The 21,613-nt window shown below is 51.3% G+C and overlaps 1 protein-coding gene across 3 annotated transcripts in view; it reads right to left on the bottom strand.

Annotated features, from left to right (window-relative positions):
- The window catches only part of ANKFY1 (ankyrin repeat and FYVE domain containing 1), a 61,890-nt gene that overhangs the window by 6,740 nt on the left and 33,537 nt on the right, over positions 1 to 21,613 (bottom strand). For all 3 annotated transcript variants that reach the window (XM_074190545.1, XM_074190546.1, XM_074190547.1), the window contains 15 exons: positions 18,737 to 18,941; positions 17,873 to 17,941; positions 17,449 to 17,648; positions 17,013 to 17,110; positions 9,714 to 9,924; positions 8,950 to 9,048; positions 8,513 to 8,666; positions 7,606 to 7,774; positions 6,670 to 6,788; positions 5,692 to 5,848; positions 3,398 to 3,598; positions 2,255 to 2,431; positions 1,166 to 1,313; positions 909 to 999; positions 43 to 167 (listed from right to left, as the gene is read on the bottom strand). In XM_074190545.1, coding sequence (XP_074046646.1) covers positions 43 to 167; positions 909 to 999; positions 1,166 to 1,313; positions 2,255 to 2,431; positions 3,398 to 3,598; positions 5,692 to 5,848; positions 6,670 to 6,788; positions 7,606 to 7,774; positions 8,513 to 8,666; positions 8,950 to 9,048; positions 9,714 to 9,924; positions 17,013 to 17,110; positions 17,449 to 17,648; positions 17,873 to 17,941; positions 18,737 to 18,941 — 2,223 coding nt within the window. The remainder of the gene's footprint in view (positions 1 to 42; positions 168 to 908; positions 1,000 to 1,165; positions 1,314 to 2,254; positions 2,432 to 3,397; positions 3,599 to 5,691; positions 5,849 to 6,669; positions 6,789 to 7,605; positions 7,775 to 8,512; positions 8,667 to 8,949; positions 9,049 to 9,713; positions 9,925 to 17,012; positions 17,111 to 17,448; positions 17,649 to 17,872; positions 17,942 to 18,736; positions 18,942 to 21,613) is intronic.

Below are 21,613 nucleotides of genomic sequence, written 5' to 3'. Positions count from 1 at the left end.
GACAGATGTGGAGGAAGAGTAGGCTCTGGCCCAACCCCTCACCTGTGTTCCCTTCGGCATCCGGTTTGTCCAGAGGGTATTCGGGCATGCACTCCAAGAAGAGCTCAAAGATGGCGGCTGCATTCTCCTTGCCATAGTGGCCCAGAATGTGTAATGGTGACTGACCTCTAAAAACAGGGATAAGGGAGGGTGTTCGGAGTCTGGCCTTCACCATGGGCATCCTGGAACTCAGGCCTATTCCACTAGAGAAGAGGGCTGGGTCCCCAGAGCACCTCGGGCTGATCCAGGTCTTAGTCCAACCAAGTTCAGTGGTAACAGAGGGTCAAGCCCTGCCCCAGTGGCCCTGCCGTCAGAGCCCAAGAGAGCAGAGGCAAATCAATGAAGGAAGGACCAGGGGAGAAGGAATGACCTTAGAGCTGGATCCTGCCATGACAGCAGAGCATACCCACGAGCACCGATTAAATGCTTCCTGTTTTTGGACAAAGGGAAAACCACTCGAGCTCAGCCCCTAATCGAGAGGGAGGTAGCCTCGGCACAATAGGAGCTTGCAGGACGGGAGACTTGATTGGTGAGGAGGAGGGCATCGGTAGCATCCCTCTAAGGCAAGCCTGGGGCTTGTCCTCCCACTTCCCTTCTCCCCACTAGAAAAGAAGGACAAAGCAAACCTTTGCATCTAGACCTAGAGCCACAGGAAAGAAGGAGTGAAGCAAAGGAAAATTGGGAAGAGACAAGTTATTGGGGCATGGAAGTGTGGGAACACACAAAGCCTGAGGCCTAGATGTCCAGCAGGGGAGTCATGCTTCCTCTCACACCCAAGCATCAGAGTGGAGCAGCCCTATGGCCCTCGGGAGGTGACTATCTGGGGCTCTTTCCCATGCATCCCAGGGGAAAGTGGGATAGGGACTCACCTCAGATTAAAAGCCTCAGCATCCACACTGCACTCAGTCAGCAGGGCCCGGATGGTGCTCAGCCGGCCGTGCATGACCGCAAGATGGAGAGCTGCAAAGAAAGGCCACTCAGGAGGTAGGAGGAGCCCACAGACTGCCACCAGTTTAGGCTTCCCTCACCCAGTTTGTCCATCTGCTAGGGGAGACATGGACAGGACAGGCAGACTATGAGGCACCTCACCCCCAAGACCCCAGATACCTCAGCACTAGTCCATTACCATTATTTCCATTCTCGTCCACAGCGGAGAAGTCAACCCCATTCTCCAAGAGGACAGAACAGATGGTGGGCAGATCTTGCTGGGCTGCCAGGTGTAGGGCAGTCTGGCGGTGCTTGGTTAGTTCGTTCACCTTGGCACCTGCAAGAAGCTGCCCAAAGAGTCGGGCATCAGCATCCTCCCTGGGCAAGCTTGGGCCAGGGTGAAACATGGGGAAGGACCCGCTGACATGTGAGGTTTCACTCCACTGACAAGCTGTGAGCTCCTGGGGCTTCTGAACAGTAAGGGAGGAACTACAACAACTGGATGGTGCCTTGGGGCCAGAGGCTCCTGGACACATGTTGTTACTCTGACTGTGAAAAACCTTCTACCTCCTGATCCACCTGGACTTATTGGGACCAGGGGACTGGCATCTGGTGCCAGACCCATGAGTTTCTCTTAACTGCCCCCTCAACCCCAACCTGGAAGCTGGGGGGGGGGGGTCCTCCAGACCTTCCAGCTGGCATGGAGGACACCTCCTGTAGCCTTGAGGCTAGGACTACTGTAGGATCTGAGGATGTGATTCTAGGAACCCCAAAAGAAGGGGCATCACCAAGGGAGGGGCTTTTAATCAAAAGCCAAACTTGGAATGGTCCATGTGCCCCAAACACAAGCCCCTTGAGTCATTCTGTGGGACAGCTCAGTCCAAATGGTGCCCCTACCATCCTTCCCATCCAGGCCCTGGGCCCTGGAGTCCCTGGAAGACCAGTCCTCTCCTCTCTTTAGCTTGGCATTCTATCAGTTAGCAAGTTCTGCCCCTCTACTTAGATGGAGGCACCCTTTCTCCCAGTCAGGAAGGCCTGAATTCAAATCCAGCCTCCAGTCACCCTGGCTGGGGGATTCTGACCTTGGTCTGCCTCACTTTCCTTCACTGTAACACAAGGATAGAAAAGACTGCCTCTCAGAGTTGAGCCTGGTCCCTCTTCCCCTCTGCTGCCCCTCTCCCCCCTCTCCCACCAGCCATGTCTGTGACCTTGAAGCCCTTGGAGGATGAGCTATGTCCAGCCAGTGTTTAACCCCAGCCAGGTAGGGCTTCCCTCTCAGACTTTGTACCAGATTGCGGACGATGATCTCGGACCCCGCCTGGACTGCCAAATGGAGGGGAGTCAACTTTGAGGCATCCTGGACTCGAGAATTCACATTTGCTTGGACACTGATGAGGAACAGCACACTTTCAATGTCCGAGTTCTGGACAGCCACGTGGAGAAAGTTCCGACCCTTGTTGTCTACCTGGACCAGGAGCACAGACAGAATTGTGAAGGGCAGGTGGCACATGCCTCTGAGCAAGCCCATCCTGGCCCTCAGGAAGGTGCTTCAGCACTTGCCTGCGGGAACACCTGAGGCAAAGCTTGCAAGGGGGTCAGGATCCCAAAGCAGAGCCACAAGGGTCTGTTCCCCACAGGTGTGGCAGAAAAGACCAGACCACCTTGATTCATGTCACCCTACTGGGCAAGCTGCCCCAGAACTGTCAGATCATGCATTAAGAGAGAAGAGGATGGCAGACACACACATGCACATACTACATGGATATGCACACTACAGGGATCTACACCTACATGTTCACACAGACACATGCACTCACCACACACACACACACATGCTCATACACAGTACACACATTTTCACTCATACACACACACATTCATACACACACTCATGCACACACTTATACACTCACACACTTACACATTCACACTCAGTACACTTTCACACACACACACACAGAAAGAACATTGCCCTGCCCCTAACCCTTCCTCAATGACACCAAACTCTGGTCCGGGGCTGGGACTGCTGTCCTCAGGCACAGATGGCACAGATGAATCAACTGCTGTGCTGGGCTCTAGACCAAGTGCCTCACCCTAGAGGCTCAGTCCTGGGGACCAGAGCTGGGCTGGATGGGCCAAGAGATGGTCAGAAGTCCAGCACCATAGTGGCCCTTGCCCCAGCCATAAGCTCATCTCAAGTCTATTCCTTTAGCTCCAGGTTGCTCTCAGAAAGAAATGAATGAATGCATGCACGCACACATGAGCATCTGCTCCCTGCAGCCTGGGCTCCAAGTACTGTGCTAGCTGCCAGAGACAGTTTCAGAATTTGAGATGACCACCAAAGGCACAAGAGACCCAAGAACTGAGTCCTCCCAGCTTTGCCCAGGAAGGAAAAGCCTCAGCTTGTGGCAGTCTGACCTCACTTACACACCTGTTCAGCGGCTCCTGGCTCCCGCTTCAGGATGGTCTCTGCGGCCTTATTGTTCTTGTACGTCATTGCACAAGCAAACGGGGTCAGGCCTTGGCGGTCCCGGACATTCAGGCGGATGTCAGGGTGGGAGATCAACAACTGGATGATGATGCTCTGCTGGTTGCTAATAGCAACATGAATTGGTGTCCGTCCCTCAGCATCCTAGAGGAAAGAATTTATTTCCTTTTTTTAAATGATATTTTATTCTCACCCCTTAATATACTTAAAAACAATTTTTAAGCTTTATTTTTTTTAAATTCTTGAGTTCCAAATTTGCTCCCTCCTTCCTCTCCCCCAAGACAGTAAGTAATGTGATATAGCTTATGTATGTGCAATCATGTAAAACCAATTTCCATAGAAGACATTTCATGCAAGAAGGCTCAAACAAAAAAAGAGAAAGGGCAAAAGAGCCTATTTCAGGCTGTATCCAGATGTAGCGGTTCTTTTTCTGGAGGCGATTAGTACCCTTCCTCTTTAGTTCTTTGGAATTGTCCTGGATGACAGTATTGCTGAGGACAGCCAAGTCGCCCACAGTCTACTTCCTATAATGCCACTGTTATTGAGGAGTGTCCTGCTTCTGCTCACTCCACTCAGCATAGTTTACAGAAGGCTTTCCAAGTTTTTCTGAAATCTGTCTGATCATCATTTCTTACAACCCAAAAATATTCTATTTCAATCACAGATCACAAATTTGTTTGGCCATTCCCCAAGTGATAGGCATCCTTTCAATTTCCAATTCTTGCTACCACAAAAAGAACTGCTTTAAATATTTTTGTATAAAAAGGTTCTTTCTCCACTTTAAGTGTCCCAGCTTTCCCACATCCCCACCAACATTTATTATTTTTCTTTTTTGTTATATTAATCAATCTGATGGGGGTGAAGTGGTAATTATTTTTTCCCCAGTTTCTGCTTTCATCTTAATTTTGGTTGCACTGATTTTATTTGTGCAAATCTTTTAACTTTATATAATCAAAGTTACCCAACTGACATTTCAAAATGCTCTCTATATCTTTTTTGGTCCTAAATTCTTCCCTCATCTATAGATCTAACAGGCAAACTAAACTATTCCATGCTCTCTTAATTTGCTTATGTCATCACCCTTTATGTGTAAATCATGAGCCCTTTTGATCTTATTTGGCATATGGTGTGAGATACTGGCTAATACCATTTTAAAAACAAAACTAGGGGCGGCTAGGTGGCATAGTGGATAAAGCACTGGCCCTGGAGTCAGGAGTACCTGGGTTCAAATCTGGTCTCAGACACTTAATAAGTACCTAGCTGTGTGGCCTTGGGCAAGCCACTTAATCCCTTGGGCAAGCCACTTAACCACGTTTGCCTTACAAAAAAAAAAAAAAACCTAAAAAAAAACAAAAACAAAACTATTTTTTCCCTACAAGGAAATAAAGGAAACAATACATTTTAATGTTCTATGAGCAAGAACAAATTCAATGACTCTTTCTATGAAAATAAAAACCTCAAATTGAAATAATTTTTTAAATTCAGAAAATGGGATGACCCATAAGAAGCCCTCTAAGTGGCCAGTCATCATTAGCAGCTACATCGCTCAAATCCTAAATCTACCTTCACTGAGAGACTGTGGCTAGCAGACTCGGTCTCCTCTTAGCACATACAATTTCAGGGAGGATCTGTGCAAACATCAGGAGACAGAGCTCCTCTGCTGAGGCCCTCAAGGGGCTGGACAGGATCTGACTGCAGAGAGAGCCAGAGTTGGGGGGACAAATACTGCCCCAAAGACACAGGCACCAGCCCCAAATAAACTCCAACAAGAGAAGCCAATGGATGGCTTGACTTGGACAAGTCCTAGTCTCCCTGGGGTCTGTAAGACTACCCCATCCCTCAAGATGAGATGGCACCTCCATCCCCACCCCTGGTCAAGCACTCAGAAATCTCTGATCAACAATACCCAGCTTTCTCAAGTTTGAAGGCAAAAGACAAAGTAGCCAAGAAGTGACTGGGTCCCAGCCTGGGGGGGCGGGGCGGCGGCGGTGTGAGTGCCTGCCCTCGAGGAGTTTCCTGTCCAGATCAGGGAGATGAGGTGGAAGCAAAAGGGGCAGTGAGCCCACAAGGAAGTGACTGACAGCCCAAAACAAGGTTAAGGGAAGGCAATAGGCAAGGGGTCTGAAAACATGAGCAGGATTGCTAAAGGCATAGGAAACTTGAGTCAAGGTCTGGAAGCAGAAGATAGCAGAAAGGGGCTGGGCCCAGGGTGGGCAGCAGCTTCTCACTCTCCCTACCTGCACATTGACATTGGCCCCAAACTCCAAGAGGCACTGGACTGTCTCCTCCAGGCCCCAGGAGGCTGCCAGGTGCAAGGGGGTCTGTCCGTCTCTGGCCTCTTCATCTCCTTCTCCGTTAGCCCCCGGCTGTCTTGGACTGTTCACATCACAACCACTGTGAGGAAGGAAGGTTCAGGGTCTGAGCTCAGACAATGCCTGCCATGCCCTGTCCCCCCACCTCTCAAGGCACTGTGCCCACTCTGGAGTCCACTGTCCAGAAGCCTCTAAGCAAAGGCTGGTCCAAAGCTGCTCCTGTCTCCTCAGTCACCATGGCCTCTGAGGTCCTGGAGCCTGGGCTCCATCAGATGGTGCCAACCCCAAGAAACCCAGATGGGCTTGACTGACTCCACTGCAGTACTGACAGTAAACATGATATTAGAGAGAACAAGAAGATGTTCCTTTTATTCTTTCTCCCAGTAATGACACCATTTCCTTCTACATCGTGACACCTGCCTACACTTCAAGTCCTTCAAGGATTAGCTGAAGGAATTGCAAATCTTAGGTTGGAGAAGAGAAGACTTGTCAAAGGAAACCATTGGCTATCTCTAGTTTTTATTTTATTTATTTTCTTATTGATATTTTTGTCCCTGATCTTTAGGGAGTGGAAGGGTCTCTCTAGTAATGACAATCAGACCATCAATGAATGCCCCATCACACAGAAAAGTAACATGGCGGGGGGGGGGGCCCGACAGCAAGGCCAACAGGATGCAGTAGTTCCCAGCTATTGACTGGTAAGGCCTCACAGAGCATGGAAAGAGCCCCTAATTTATCCTAACAGCAACAAGGCCTCCTATGCCCAGCAGCTGCGGGGAGGAATGCATGACCTGAGAGACTGGTCATGATGACGAGAGCCAAGGGTGACACTCTGTGGTCACTAATCACAAAAGGAAGAGTGAAAAGTTGGGAGTGGGGAGCGGAGGGGCACTGGGCTCTTACCTACGAATGAGGAAGCAAGAGACAGACTCGTTGTTCTCATCAATGGCTCTGTGCAATAGTGTCTGAAGACAACCCCCAGGGCCTGGTCCCCAGCAGGTGGCATCACAGCCATGTCTCACCTGAAAGAAAAGCCCAGGACAGAGCTGACCGGGGTCTCAGCTGATGGTCACACCCTGGTTCCCCTGGCCGCAGCACTAGCTAGCCTCTGATCTCCTTGCTGAGGTCACAGAATCAACACTCAAAATAAATCAATAAATAGGGAGACAGTGTGGGCCTTGTGACAGAAGGAATTGAGTTCAAATCCAGCCTCACACAGTTGCTAGCTGGGAAACCCTGGGTAAGTCACTTCACCCCGTTTGCCTCAGTCTCCTCATCTGACAAATGAGGACTCTGGAGTAGGAAATGGCCAACTGCTCTAGCATCTCTGCCAAGAAAACTCCAATAGGATCAAGAAGAGTCAGACATAGATGAAAAATGACAACAAGATTGTCCTTTCAAGCTCAGCAGGAGGATCCCCAGGTGCACTCCCACCTTTGAGACCTTTCAGCTGATAAGCATGGACTTAGGGATTCCACTCAGCTCCTGCTCAGAGGAATCTTCTCTTCTTCTATCATTCCACCTGTCCTTCTCTTCCTTCCCCTCCTTCCTTCTTTCTTCCTTCCCTTTCCATCCCTCCCCCTCACTCCTTCCCTCTCTTTTTCTCTTCTTCCTTATCCCCACTTTTTTCCTTTCCTTCCTTCTGTCCTTTCCTCTTTCCCTCCTTCCCCCTTCCTTACTTCTTCTCTACTTCTCTTTCTTCCCTCCTCCCTTCCCTCTCCTCCAATACAGTCTGTGGGCAGAGGTGCCTGCCCAGGCGCCCTTTGCCCACTCTCCTCCACACCTGAACAACTGAAACCCATGCCCATTCCAACCTGTTCCTCCGACCCATTAGCTTACCAGAGTTGAGGCAATGTCTTCCAGGTCACTCGCTAGGGCAAGCCACAGAGGAGGGTTTCCTTGATCATCCAGCACGGACATGTCAGCCCCTCGGGTACATATGGCATCTACCACCAGGGGGAGCTGGTTTCTGATAGCCAGTTGAAGGGCTGTCTCACCGTCCTGGGTCCTAGGAGAGCCCATCCAAAAGCTGCATTAACACCACTCCCTTGGCTGCAGAAGGCTGGGCATGGGCCCACCAAAAGGGTCCCATGCCAGGCCTCCCCTGGGCCAGGGGAGCCGGGATACCAATGAACAACTGACTGTGATGAGTGATGGGCCACACATTCATTTTTCTCTTATTCAAGAAGCAGTGGCCATTTCCTGCTGTGTGCAAAGAACTGAGATCCCAAGGGGAAAGGAACCATTCTCGTCCCGTAAGCAAGTGCAATGCAAAGGATAAAGAAGCCCCAAAGTCCAACATGGAAGTCTGGCTCTAGCCAAAGGTCAGGAAGGAGGGGGCCCTTGGAGCTGGGGACACCAAGGAAGTCTTCAGGAAGAAGGCAATGTCTGAGCCAGGCCTTCAAGGAGGACTAGGGAGGAGATGGAGATAGAGTGCTTTCCAGACCTGGGGCACAGCCTACACAAAAGCCAGGAAGTGGTAGAAAACAGGATTAAGGTGCATAAAACAAGGCATACTTGGAAGAAAGATGGGCTTCACTATAATTGGGAGGGGCTTGACTAAGGAATCTGGATCGTGCCCATGAAGCAAAGGAGGTTCGAGGAAGGCCTGAGAGCAGGGGCCAGGAGGCAGAGGGCCCAGATAGCCCAATGGATGCTCCTAAAGGGGCATCCCAGTAGCACACCCCATGGGCATGCCCACGTGCCAGACTGGTTGTCCCAGGGCTACAACCTAGCCCCACCTCACCGGATGTTGATGTCAGCCTGGTGCTCCAGGAGGAAAAGGGCACTCTTGTCGTCCTGCCGGCGGATGGCCATGTGCAGCAGCGTCTGGCCGTCGGGCATGGTGTCATTAATGGAGGCTCCCGAGCCCAAAAGCTGGGCTGCTATTGTGTGCATCCCTGCAACAGATCCCCATTCTCAGTGGAGACCATGATCCCCTATCCTCACACTACAGTGTTCTGGGGTCTCCAATTTGGATAATGCCCATACAGAGCCCTCATAGACAGAACAAAGGAAAATACACAAAGGGTTCTAACCCCACAAGCCTTAAGTCTTCAGGGTCACTGAAGGAGCAGGAGCAAGGGCAGACCCCGAGATCCAAGGGACCCAAGTGGGGGAGCTAGACAAAAGGGCTACACTGCTCCATTAACACTGGTCCCTTACCTGGGACCGCAGCCTTACCTGTCCACAATGCCAGCCCCAGCACAGTCTGGTCTCTGGAATCCTTGAGACTGAAGTCCGGGATGATTTGCAGGGAATTGAGGGCATGAAGGGCATTGGCTAAAAGAAAAAAAAAATGCTCATCTTTCCTCCTGGCCAGGACCATCCACGTGGCATGCTGGGAGATGCACCCACAGGGCCATGCCTACTACCAATGACCCCAAAGAGCATTGGGATGAGTCCCATTCCCCAGCTGCCTAAGCTCTTCTGGGGCAGCCCCCAGGAGAAGGGAGATTTCTCAGCAAGGGAGGTCACTCCCCTGCAGGACAGTGAGTGGCAGCACCAACCCCAGGCCTCCTGGCACCCTGGACCCCAGTCTGCTCCCTGGTGCCCTCTGCCATTGCTGCACTTTCTTTACCAGTTTCACTTGGAACATTTATCAGAGGGAGGAGAGCCTCTTGTATTCTAGATTGGAAAAAACAAAACCACCCCAGCCCAGTCCACTAGATTGGCCAAAGAGCTGGGTGAAAGGTCCTGCTGCTGAACACTGAGGGGGCCCTGAGGCCCTGGCTGCAGCCCAAGGCCCTTCACTGTATCTCAGGCTAAGAGTTCTCTCTGAGGGGAGTCCTGCAGTGCCCCCACAGCCACGGCCGCCTGCAGCCAGCACCTTCAGCCCGCCCTGGGGCCAGCAGAGGGTTTCAGGGCTTAGAGCCTCAGGGCTGCAGGGGAGGTAAGGCCATGAGCTGAGGGAGTGACCCCCCCCCCCACCAGGGGCTGTTGCTCACCCTTCTGCTCCAGGATGACAGACACGACATCAGGGTGCTTGTATGCTATAGCCGTGTGTAGTGGGGTCTGCAGGTAGACATCCTCGGCCAGGCCAGGGGCCGCGGGTAGGACCTCTTCAGTCTGGAGATTTGGGTTAGCGCCTTGTTGCAAGAGCTCGGCCGTCAGGGTGGACAGGCCCTTCCGGCAGGCCGTATGCAGTGGTGTTTCTCCCTAAACAGAGATACATAGTGGGACCTTGGGTGCCCTCTCCACTGCTTCCTCAGGCTCTGCCGAAGCCCCTCCCCATCTCCTCGGTCTGTTGGTCATTGACAGCAGCCAGCAGGCCCTCCTGATCTCGTCATTCTCCCTCTAATTCCCTTGATCTATGTGTTGCTATCCGCTTTGGTTAGGACCAACAATGAAGGGCGAGAATGTCTACCTCCTCAGCCTGGACTCCTTGGTCAGACACATCTGTGTCATCCACATGAGCACCTGGAGTCTTCCACAACAAGTCTAAGACCCTGCCTGGGGATGTGATCCTCTCCCTGCCCCACCCCCACTCCCAATGACTGGAGCCACCACCTAGGAAAGGGGCCCGCCTTCACACACAACATATGAAAACTTCATACATAAAATGGACATTCTGCCCATGTCTGGGTTCGCCACTAATGTTTGCCGGATAGCTCCGGCTGGATGTCTCCCAGGAATCTTGGACTCCACAAAACTCAGAAGAGGCCGGACCCTCATCCATCTCTTCTCTTCCAAACTTCCTTAGCTCTACCACAGCCGCCTCTGCTCAGGTACAGGTTGCTGAGCTGGGGTTGGGGGGGCACCACAGGGAACAAGATAGTCCAAGTTCAAATGCAGCTACAATTCCTTCTAGATGGGGGACCCGATCAAGTCACTCAGAATTCCTAAGCCTCAGACTCCTCAATGACCAAATGGGGCCAATCACAGCACCGCCCTCCCACTTTGTGAGGATCCCCACTTTGTAAGGATCAAATGAGGTCAATACAAAACCCTGCATGCAAGTGCCAGGATCCAGCAGGCCCTCCTCTGAGTCACTCCCAGCTCCTGGGTCTAGTCCCCTCTCTCCCCACTTCTAATCCACTGATTTGACTGCCAGGCTCCTGACCAGTCTCTTGGCATGTGGTCCAGCTGTGGCGCCCGATGGCAGGGACACAAGAGGTGTCCACAGCACCACCTCAAGAACCATCTGGAATGAGCTGGGGATGGGCCCAGGAGGTGCCCCATAAAAAGGGTTGGGTCCCCTCAGGGCTGCTAGTGAGGACAGTTTGCAAACACTCAATGACAATACAAAAAGCTATGGGCAGTTTTGCCACAGGCAGGGACCAAGGCAGCCCCCAAGGACACATTCCAAGCCCACAGGAAGGTCTGATAGGTTTCTTTCAGAGAATGTAGGATCCTGTCCAAGAAGCAACTGAGCTATCAAAAAGGGGGGAATGAAGGTACCCCAGGGTACAACAACCAAGAAAGCCATGAAGGGGAAAAAGGTCTGCTGGACATTCCCTTGTGGGGGGAACTCCCTTGTAGGGGATAATTCTCTCATAAAAGTCAGATATAAACTCAATAGCAGGGGAGACTGAGAGCCACTCAAGGATTCAGTTCCACAAGAACAAAAATCATAACAGGCATTTACATAATTCATTAAAATTGGTCATGTTGAAATGCCATTATTATTCCCATTTTACATTTGAGGAAACTGAGGTAGACAGCAATTAAGTAAATTGCCCAGGATCACACAACTAGTAAGGCTGTGGCTGGATTCAAACTCAGGTCTTCTTGACTGTGTCCCCATACTCCCTCGAAGTCATTATCCACACAGGAAAAACAAAGTGGATGAAGGATACCCATTATCCAGATTGCTGGTGTGAAAACAGGGAAGAAGTTGAGCTGAAGAAGAAGGAAGTTGTGCAGATGCTGTGGAGGGGTTTGGATTACAGTAAAAAAAAGGTCAGAGACTGAACTTGGGGAGGAAAAATTTGGGAAAACTGAGGAAAATTTGAAGAACACCCTTCAGGTCTAGAACTTCTATCTGACTTCTAAAAGAGAAGGTTGAAAGAAAACCAGGAGAACCTAAAATGGGACCCACAAGTAGTTTACAAAGGAAGAAACCAAGCTCTCAATAGCTATGTGCCAAAATGCTCCAAATCACTAATCAATAGAAACATCAATTAAAGCACCTCTGGGCTGCCACCACAGGACCACCAGCTCAGCAATGTGGACAAGAAGGAACATGACATGCTGGAGGGGCTGGGGAAAACTGGAGCTCAGAATTGGTCTAGTCATTCCAGGGAGAGGCTTGGAGCTGTGCCCCAAAAGCTACCAACTGGGCATTGCCCCTGTGTACCAAAATTCCTTAGAGTATCTCTCTGTGGGGTGCCCACTGCCTGGGCTGGGTACTGGCTGACCCTGTCCTATGGCATGGCAGGATGACTGTGGTCCCACTGTGGAGGAGGCAGGCAAGAGTAAGGCACCAAGAGGACAAAGAAGAAACCCAGGGGTAAAGGGCCGTGTGCATACCCTCTCTGTAGCTGGCAAAGGCACAAGTGACTCTGATTGTGAATGACCACCAGCGACTAAGAAGGTGCAAGATCAGGAGAGTTTGTGTTTGAGGACAAGCAAGTAGTGGCTTCCTGTGGAGAAGGTGGGGGGAAGGAGGCAGAAAACCAATAAATGATATGAACTGATGGAAGGGAAGGAGAGGAATCAGGTGTGAGGAAGACAGGAAAGGGAGGAGGGAGGTCAGGAGGGGTTTGCTCCTGAAAGCCACTGGGAGCTCCCGAAACTGAAAGGGGAGAGCTGTCCTGGTCAGACCTGGGGTTGGGAAAAATACCCTTGGGGACTGAGGGGAGTCTGGAGAGGAGTGGGGAATGACTGGGGAAGGGTCAGATGAGAGAGACTGCAAGGAGGGGTGTCACAGGTGAAATCCATAGGCCTGGGTCGCAGAGTGGACCTGGAGGAGCGGGGAGGCTTGGGGGAAAAGGAAACAAGTTCAGTTTTGGTACCGATGAGTTTAAAATGTCTCCTGGACATCCAGTTCCAGATGTTGGAGAGGCAGGTGGAGACCAGCAGAGAGGTCGTTCAGGAAAGCAGACTGAAAAAGCATCACAAAATGCTCTAAATCTTCATTAGAGAAAGGCAAATGACAGCAACTCTGAGCCCTTGCCCCACTCCTATCAGAAAGGGCAAATGCCAGAGATGAGGGGAAAATCGGGGCCCAATGCCCTCTTGGGGGAGCTATGAAGCACTCCACCTTTCTGGAGAGCAATGTGGAACGATGCAATGCCACTGCGGGGTCTGTCCCCCAAAGAGATTGCAAGAAAGGGGAAAAGACCCAGGTGGACAAGAATGTTCACAGAAAAAAAACCAAATAGAAAATATCTCAGCAGTTCTTTATGAGCTGCCAAAGAATTGGAAATCAAGGGGATGTCTGTCCATTGGGGAATGGCTGACTAAACTGGGGTGGATGAATGCACTGGAATATTGTGGAGCTCTAAGAAAGAATGGGCAGGCGGCCTTCAGGAAGGCCTGCTGAGGAGCATGTGAACTGATGCTGAGGGAAGAGCACGGCACCAGAAGCATGGTGGACATGCTCACTACCTGGCCGGTGACCAACTGGCAGTCTAAGCTCCCCTCAGCAAGCTAGAGATCAATAAAAGACAATTCTGAAAGGTCTGGGATGGAAAATGCCTCCGCACCCAGAGAAAAAGCTAGGGAATCTGAAGGCAAATCGAAGCAGACTATCTTCACCTTCTTAAAATTTGTTTTTTGTTTTATCCTTCACATGATTTTTGCCTTTTTATTCTAAGTCTTCTTTCACATTGGGACCACCATGGAAATATATGCAATGTGACTTATGTAACACGCACTCCTAGGGTGGGGTGAAGAGTAAGGTAGAAGGGAGAAAACATTAGAAAAATGAATGTTGTGTAGAGCCCCTATTAAATTGTTTTCTGTCGAGAGGAGGGAGAAGGGGGAGGGAGGGAGAAAAATGTAAAACTCAAAACCCTGCCAAAAAAAAAACTGGTGAAGATCTAAAATTATATTATAAAGCATCAGTCATCAAAACTGTCTGGTACTGACTAAGAAATAAGAGTGGTGGACCAGTGGAATAGACTAGGTACAAAAGCAGGAGACGATTATAGTAATCTGCTGTTTGATAAACCCAAAGAGTCCAGCTATTGGGATAAAAACTCTCTGATAAAAACTGCTAGGAAAATTGCAAGTTAGTATGGAAGAAACTTAGATTAGACCAACACCTCACACCCTTTTCCAAGATAAGATCCAAATGGATACGAGATTTAGACATTAAAAAAAAAATACTATAAGCAAACTAGAAGATCAAGGACTAGTTTACCTGGAAAGGGGAGCAGTTTATGACTAAGGAAGAGATGGAGAACATCATTAAAAACAAACTAGATGATTTCGACTATATTAGATTAAAAAGCTTTTGCACAGACAAAACCACTGTAACCAAGATCAAAAGAAATGTAATAAACTCGGAAACAATCTTTACAACTAATGTTTCTAACAAAGGACTCATTTCTAGAATATACAGAGAATGGAGTCAAATAAAAAAGTCATTCCCCAATGGACAAATGGTCAAAGGATATGCAAAGGCAATTTACAGATGAGATCAAAGTGATCCATAGTAATATGAAAAAGTGCTCTAAATCATTACTTATTAGAGAAATGCAAATTAAAGCTTCTATGAGATACCACTTCACACCTCTCAGACTGGCCAATATGACCAGAAAGGATAGTGATCATTGTTGGAAAGGTTGTGGGAAATCTGGGACACTATTACACCGTTGATGGAGCTGTGAACTCATCCAACCCTTCTGGAGAGCTATTTGGAACTATGCCCAAAGGGCAACAAAAATGTGCATCCCCTTTGACCCAGCAATACCACTACTGGATCTATTTCCTGAAGAGATGATGAAAAAGGGTAAAAACATCACTTGTACAAAAATATTCATAGCGGCCCTATTTGTGGTGGCAAAGAATTGGAAATTAAATAAAGGTCCTTCAATTGGGGAATGGCTTAGCAAACTGTGGTATATGTATGTCATAGAACACTAGTGTTCTATTAGAAACCAGGAGGGACGGGATTTCAGGGAAGCCTGAAGGGATTTGCATGAACTGATGCTGAGTGAGATGAGCAGAACCAGAAGAACACTGTGCACCCTAACAGCAACATGGGAGTGATGTTCAACCTTGATGGACTTGCTCATTACATCAGTGCAACAATCAGGGACAATTCTGGGCTGTCTGCAAAGGAGAGTGCCAGCTGTATCCAGAGAAAGAATTGTGGAGTTTGAACAAAGACCAAGGACTATTACCTCTAATTTAGGATAAAAAAAGCAAAAACCTGATATCTTATTGTCTGATCTTGCTATCTCTTATACTTTATGTTTCTTCCTTAAGGATCTGATTTCTCACTCATCACACTCTTCAATGTAGACCATGTAGACAGTGTGGAGACTGACGAATTGCCTTCTGTGGGGGATGGGGAGAGGGAAGTGAGATGAGGGGAAAATTTGTAGAACATAAAATCTTTTTAAAAAATGGTAAAAACTACAATTGCAAGTAGTTGGCAAAATAAATAAATAAAATATTTAAATTTTTAAAAAGAATGTTGAAAATAATCTTTACATATAATTGGAAAAAATTAATAATAATGATAATGATAATAGTAATAATAATAAAGAAACAGTGACAGAAAGCACTCGAAGAGTGAGAGGAAGTGAGGAGGGAGCTCTTGGTGAATGAGCTCAATTTTTTTAAGCAAGATTCTCAGCTGAGAAAACATAGGGAGAGGGAGCTAATTAGGAGGGGGTTAAAAAGGATGAACCCACAGTGAGGACATGATGCGAGAGGTGAGGGTTTCAAGCAAGGCCAGTGTACAGTAGGACTGGTGGTCACCAAGGGGCGAAGATGGGGAGAAGAGGAGGGGGAGGCCACTGCAGGGGAGATGGACTGGGAAGGAGCTGAAGGCTTTAGAGGGCAGAGTTCTGTAAGGAAGGACCACCTGAGCTCAAGGGCATGACGAAATCTATGGCTGAGGAGGAACTCTTGGGAGGTGATTAATGGGTGACTTGGGAGATTAGTGTTGAGGGAGGGTCAACATGAGGCTCCAAGTCCCCAGTTTGAGGCAAGGCCAGATCTTGAAGCCCTAGGAGGAGGAGGAGTGACCTCTGACAGACGGTAAAGACAGATGGCATCAACATCAAAGGAAGAGAGGTCTCAGAGAGGTGGAGGACGGAGAAGAGCCTGGAAGAGGCGGAGGGAGGGGGAAGGATTACTGAGACAAGAGGAGGGAGTGAAAGACTGGTCAGGACCCAAGGGGAGGAGGGGGGAGGCTGGGCCATGGGGGGGAGCTGGGTCTCACTGAGAACCAGATGACTTGGATGATGACCTAGAGGGATTCAGAATGAGCAGATGTGCAAGCATCTGAGCAAGATGTGGCTGGGGGGAAGTTGGTGAAAAACCTGAGCACTGTTCAGAGCAGGAACGGAGGGTGACCTCTGGGAGGCCTCCTTGAGAATCCTGGGCCTGTCAGACAAGAGAGGATAGTGACCCTCTCCTTCCCCAAGGCAGGGACTAGGCTGCAGGCCCAGCTCTTGCGCCACAGGAGCAAACAGCTGATTTGTTAACCAAGGGCCTTGTTGCCACGTCACTCTTGACCCCCTTCCTGTGCCTGGCTCCTGGTCCTTGCGAGCCCAAGGGAGAGGTTTACTGTACTGGGACCCTCTTGCTGGGCCAGTCACCTCCCCAGGGAGTGGCACAAGGGATTCCCCAGGCCTATATCAAAAGCCCGGCTCTGGGGAGGCTCCAGCTGTATTCAAAAGCTCAGCCTGACATAGGTCAAAGTCCTCAGCCTGGCACTGGGGTCCAGCCCACCCCTCTTTTCCAGTCTGTCACATGTAAGAGACTACCCACTGCCCCTGAATATGCCATGAACATTCTCACCTCCATGCCTTTGCTCAGGTCATTTACCGTACTTCCAAAGTCCCACCCCCCAACACCCAGAACCTCCTTCCCAGGACAGTCATGTCGATTCACTGAGATCCCAACCTGAAGCTCACAGCCCCCCGTGCAGTCCAGACCACAAACACAGCCTCCTCCGTGAAGCCTCCCAAGATTTCTCCTCTCTCCCTCCGAACCCCATTCCCATTGGTTTGGAACCCTGCTGGGGCAGCTGGCAACAACATGCCCCTCTGCTCATCCTGAGGCGGCAGGCAGCGTCCCCAAAAACTCCCAGAGCCTGGATGGGCCTCCAACCACTCACTTACCCATCGGTTCCTGTGATTCACCTTGGCCCCATTGGCCGCCAAGAAGAGCGCTGCAGCCTCATTGCCAGATCCAGCTGCCCTCTGGAGTAAGCAGTTCCCTATGAGACAAGCACAGCACCAGGGTGGGTTCCCTCGCCATGTCCCCCCAGGGTCTGGACAGGGCAGGAAGGAAGAACAAAGGCTGTGCAGGGCCTGGAGCAGAGGAGGAGCCTTGTGCTGCCCTGAATCACAGGAGCGGGAGGGAATGGAAAGGCTAGGGGAGGGGCTGTAGCGAAGGAACCAGTTGTCGAAGCACCATGGCTGAGGTTGAGGGCTGTGGCCCTCTGATATCTTTTCAGGAAATAGAATACACAGTCCCAGTCCCCCCATCTCCACTGGATAATCTTGGGTGAGGCACCTCATGGGGAGCCCTGCATGATGGTGCGTGCCCACCCACCTGTCACTGTGTCAGGTGCGTCTGTATTGCTCCCTCGCTGAATCAGCCTGGCCGCATAACTGTTCTCGTCAAAGGAGGTCCCATTGACGACAGGCGCGTCATCGAAGGGGTTCACGGATTGGTCCGAAGACACTGTGATGTACTGGACGGCCAGCCATAGTGCTGTGCTGCCCTCATGGTCCTTCAGCTCTAAATCTAACCTGCATGAGAGGTCAAGGACAGGCCCCCTCAGAGACCCTCATCCCAAACGGGTCCATTTCTGGGTTGGGGAGGCTCCCAAAAATCCCGAGGTCCTCCAAGGTGGCGCCCAGGAGTGGGGCCTGTACCTGGAGCTTGATGGACTTGGCCATGTGGGTCAAGCCCTCACCTCAAGAGAAGGCCATGAAGCCTGGGCAGCGGCCAACCGCTCTGCCTGGGTACCTACTGTTTACACTGCAGCAGCTGGCTGAATACCACGTCATTCCTGGCAATAATAGACGAATGCAATGGAGTCCTGGTGGAAAAGACAGTGGACAGGGTCACCCTTGGGAGGTCCTGGGGGGGGGGAACAGCTAATTGGAGAGGAAGGAGCCCCCCCAGGCTGCCCAAGAACAGTGAGGATGGGTGAAGGGCAGCAGTCCTCCTTAAAACGCCCCCCCCCCCCAAGCTGGCTCAAGCTTGGTTGAGGGGCTGAAGGTCTGGGGAAGGGGAGGGCAGATCCAAGGAGGGAGGTGGGAGGGGGGGCTCAAGGGAACCAACAGATCCACCCCCTCAGGTCCGCTCAGCAAAGGGGCCTAACCACAAGAAGGCCCCCCCCCAATCAGGCCTGAGGACAAGACAAGGGCCCCTTCTCCCTCTGAATCCTTGACTCCAAGAGGCAAAGCTCTCCAGGAGGTGGCAGGGGCTGGAGAGTAATGAAGGCACAGCCCCTGGGGGCCCCAGCTGCTCCACCCTCCTCCCCCTGTACCCCTTTAACAACCAACATCATGCTGCTGAGCGTCTTCCTTCAGCCAGCCAGGCCAAGAGCCCCTTAAGTACAGGCAGGGTGGGAGCCACTCCCCTCAGAGACCAGGCACAGGGCTCTGCAACAGCCAGCCTGACGCCCATCTCTGGTTAAGCCTCCATTTGGGGAGTCCCTGGGCACCTGTTGGGCATGGGCCAGGTAGGGAGAAGAAGCCTCCTGTGGGAGGGGCCCCAAAGAGCAGACCTGGTGACCACTATCCTGAAGAAGCTTGGCCTGAGGAAAGGAGGAATACCCTGTCCTCCATGCCCCCTGGGGACACTCCCACCAGGAGACCACAGCTCTCACCTTCCTTTCCCATCCTGCATGTTTGGGTTGGCCCCGGCCTGCAGCAGAGATTCAGTGATGTGTGCCATCTCTGCCGTGACGTCGGCGGGGCCCTTCCTGCAGCTGGACGAGGCCACCAGGTGCAGCGGCGTTTCCTGGGCCCCCACGGTGGCCGCGTTCACCAAGGCACCATTCTTGATGAGGAAGGTGGCAGAAAAGCTGTCTCCTGTCAAAGAGGCCGGGCAGGAAAGCATGATGCACCTCCCGCAGGTGACACTCACAGATACAGGTGCATGCAGGCTTGGAGGCGCCCTCACACACACACATTCTCTCTCACGTGCACTCTGTCTCACACATACACACACTCTATCACCCTCAGACACTGTCAGTCATACCGTTACACACACACTCACAGACATGGTCAGTCACACACAGATTTGCTGGCTCACATAGGCACACTCACTGTCACATTCATACTGTCTCATACACACACTCACTGTCAGTCGCACACAGTCATTCTGTCACATCCACCCACTCTGTCACTGTCACACAGTCACATACACACACTCTGTCACAGTCATAGTCACACACAGTCACTGTCGCACAGTCTCACACAGTCACAGTCACTGTCACATACACACTCCCTGTCTCTCACACACATTCACACCCACTCTGTCACTGTCACACACAATGTCTCACACTCTCACTGCCACACACTCTGTCAGTCATGTAGTCACACACACAGTCATACACATATTCACTTCACTGTAACACACACACTCCCTGTATCTCACACCCACTCTGTCACAGTCACATACACACACTGTCACACAGACACTCACTGTCTCTCACATATACACACTCACTCACACCCCCCCAGGCCTGTACTGGCAGAGGTGACATGTGGACACACTGATCAAAGGGCATCCTGCTTCAGACACAGGTGGGGAGACAACGTGAGCAGCAGGCATTGTGCCCCTGAGCTGCCCCTCATGTGAACATTGCCCCTCTTCCCGGGGAAGGGGGCAGGCCATTCTCAGCTGGTCTATGGGCCGCTGGCCACTAACAGAGAAAGCCTGAGGGTTGGTCCTACTGACTTGTGTCCCCGGGGCCCAGACAGGCTGGGGGCCCAGCAGGAGCTTCATAAATGCTCGCTGATCACAGTCTGGACTCAGACACCAGGCAGCTTCGACTGCCCTCGGTCCCTCACCCAGAGGGAGGGGCTGAGGCCCAACCAAGGCTCCTCTGAGAAGCTCAAACTCTGGGCTCAAAGTCCAGGGACTTGGTTTGGGGCCTTAAGGTTTGGATGGGAGAATGCCTTGGACACCCCACCCCCAGCAGATGAGGAGCTGGGGAAGGGCCCCTGGGCAGGAAGCAAGACTAGTCTGATGATGACCTTTGATGGCCTCTCTTGGGGCCTCACTTCCTTCTCTGTAAAATGGAGAGCCAGCATGAAATCCTTGCTGAGTTGTCCAAAGAACCCAGGACCCAGGATGAATGAACCCTTCCAGGCCTGGGCTCTAGGGCCATCCCCCCAAAAGCAGCCCTTTGAAGGATGGCCTGAGCCAATGGAGGGCTAATGTCCCAGTGACACAGAGGTCCCTGACCACGCTGGACAACCCTTCAAAGTTGCCGCCAGACTCTGTCACTCCATTCCACCCCAGGGAGGTGGCAGGCATATCTAAAGGCCCCTCTGAAGGTTCAATGACTTGTCCAGGGTCCCACTACCAGTCTCCCTGACTCCAAAGTCTCATCCTCAGTCTAATGGGCCACTCTGCTACCTATGATGAGCAGATATCAAAGACTTTTTATCGTTCAGAACTCCTTGCTGTCTCCTCAAGTCACTGCTTCCAATCTACCACTCCCACTCGCAGAATTCCAATCTTGGGTTAAGGTCCCACCATTGCCCTTAGGCTTTCAGGCCCCTTGTTTCTGACATCACAGAGCACAGAACCCTAGGCTTGGAGTCAGTAACCCAGGCTGCAAACATGTGCTAGCTGACAGACTCTTAATAAGTTACTCCCCCTTCACCAGCTGGCCCATAATAGCACCCAAACCACAGTGGGAGAGCTTTCCAATATTCCAGCTCTATGGCTCTTGGCTCCCATCTTAGTTTTAGTTCCTAGGCTGGGCCTTGGGTCTAGACACAGCAGCTAAGAGAAGACACCCGGGTCTAGGGGAGGGGGGGGCAATAGCTTGGAGCTGCGACTATCGAGAAAGGCCACATGGCTCCAGGCAGCCCCAGGTCATGTCCTTGGTCTCTTTCTCCCTTCTCCTTTGGACACTTTTTCTGATCTTTACAAGGGGGACCCCTCTGGGTCCTGACTGGCACACATCTTCCCACAATTCATTAACCTCGGAGGTTCCACATTGGCTCCCTGACAGAGAAAGAGTCATCAGGCCATGGAAGCTGCTCTCACCAAACAGTGACCAGACCCAAGATCCTCGGAATGGTTCTGATAAACCAACCCAGGGACCTGGGCCACTGCCCTTTCCTCCAGCCAGCTAGCCTCCTGCAGGGAGGCTGCCACAAACAGGGCAGATTCGGTGCCCAACACATGCAAACTGGAGGCCAAGCCAGCCCAAGGCAGGGCCAGCATCGAGGAGCAAAGAGCACTGGCTCTCTGGTGGGGTCTGACTCTGATTGTGCGATGCCCCTGCAGGAGTGTCCAGGTGACCACACTCTGAGGGGCATCTGCTGAGGGGCTGGCTGGGGTCATGGCACCCCCACAATCCAGGTCAGGGCAGCCCTTGACACCCCAAAGGAGTCAAGAAAAGAGTGATTTCCAAGGTCCAGAACATAAGATGGGCAAAGGCACCAGGTCTGAGAGAAAGGGACATTAAGACAATGTCAGAGCAGCCCTTGGAGAAGTTGAAGCCCCATGGCATGCTCGAGGA

The sequence above is a fragment of the Macrotis lagotis genome, chromosome 6, assembly GCF_037893015.1.
Source record: "Macrotis lagotis isolate mMagLag1 chromosome 6, bilby.v1.9.chrom.fasta, whole genome shotgun sequence".
In the NCBI taxonomy this organism is placed as follows: Eukaryota; Metazoa; Chordata; class Mammalia; order Peramelemorphia; family Peramelidae; genus Macrotis; species Macrotis lagotis.
Note: the sequence above shows the minus strand (reverse complement) of the source record. Positions and strands in the feature narration are given on the sequence as shown.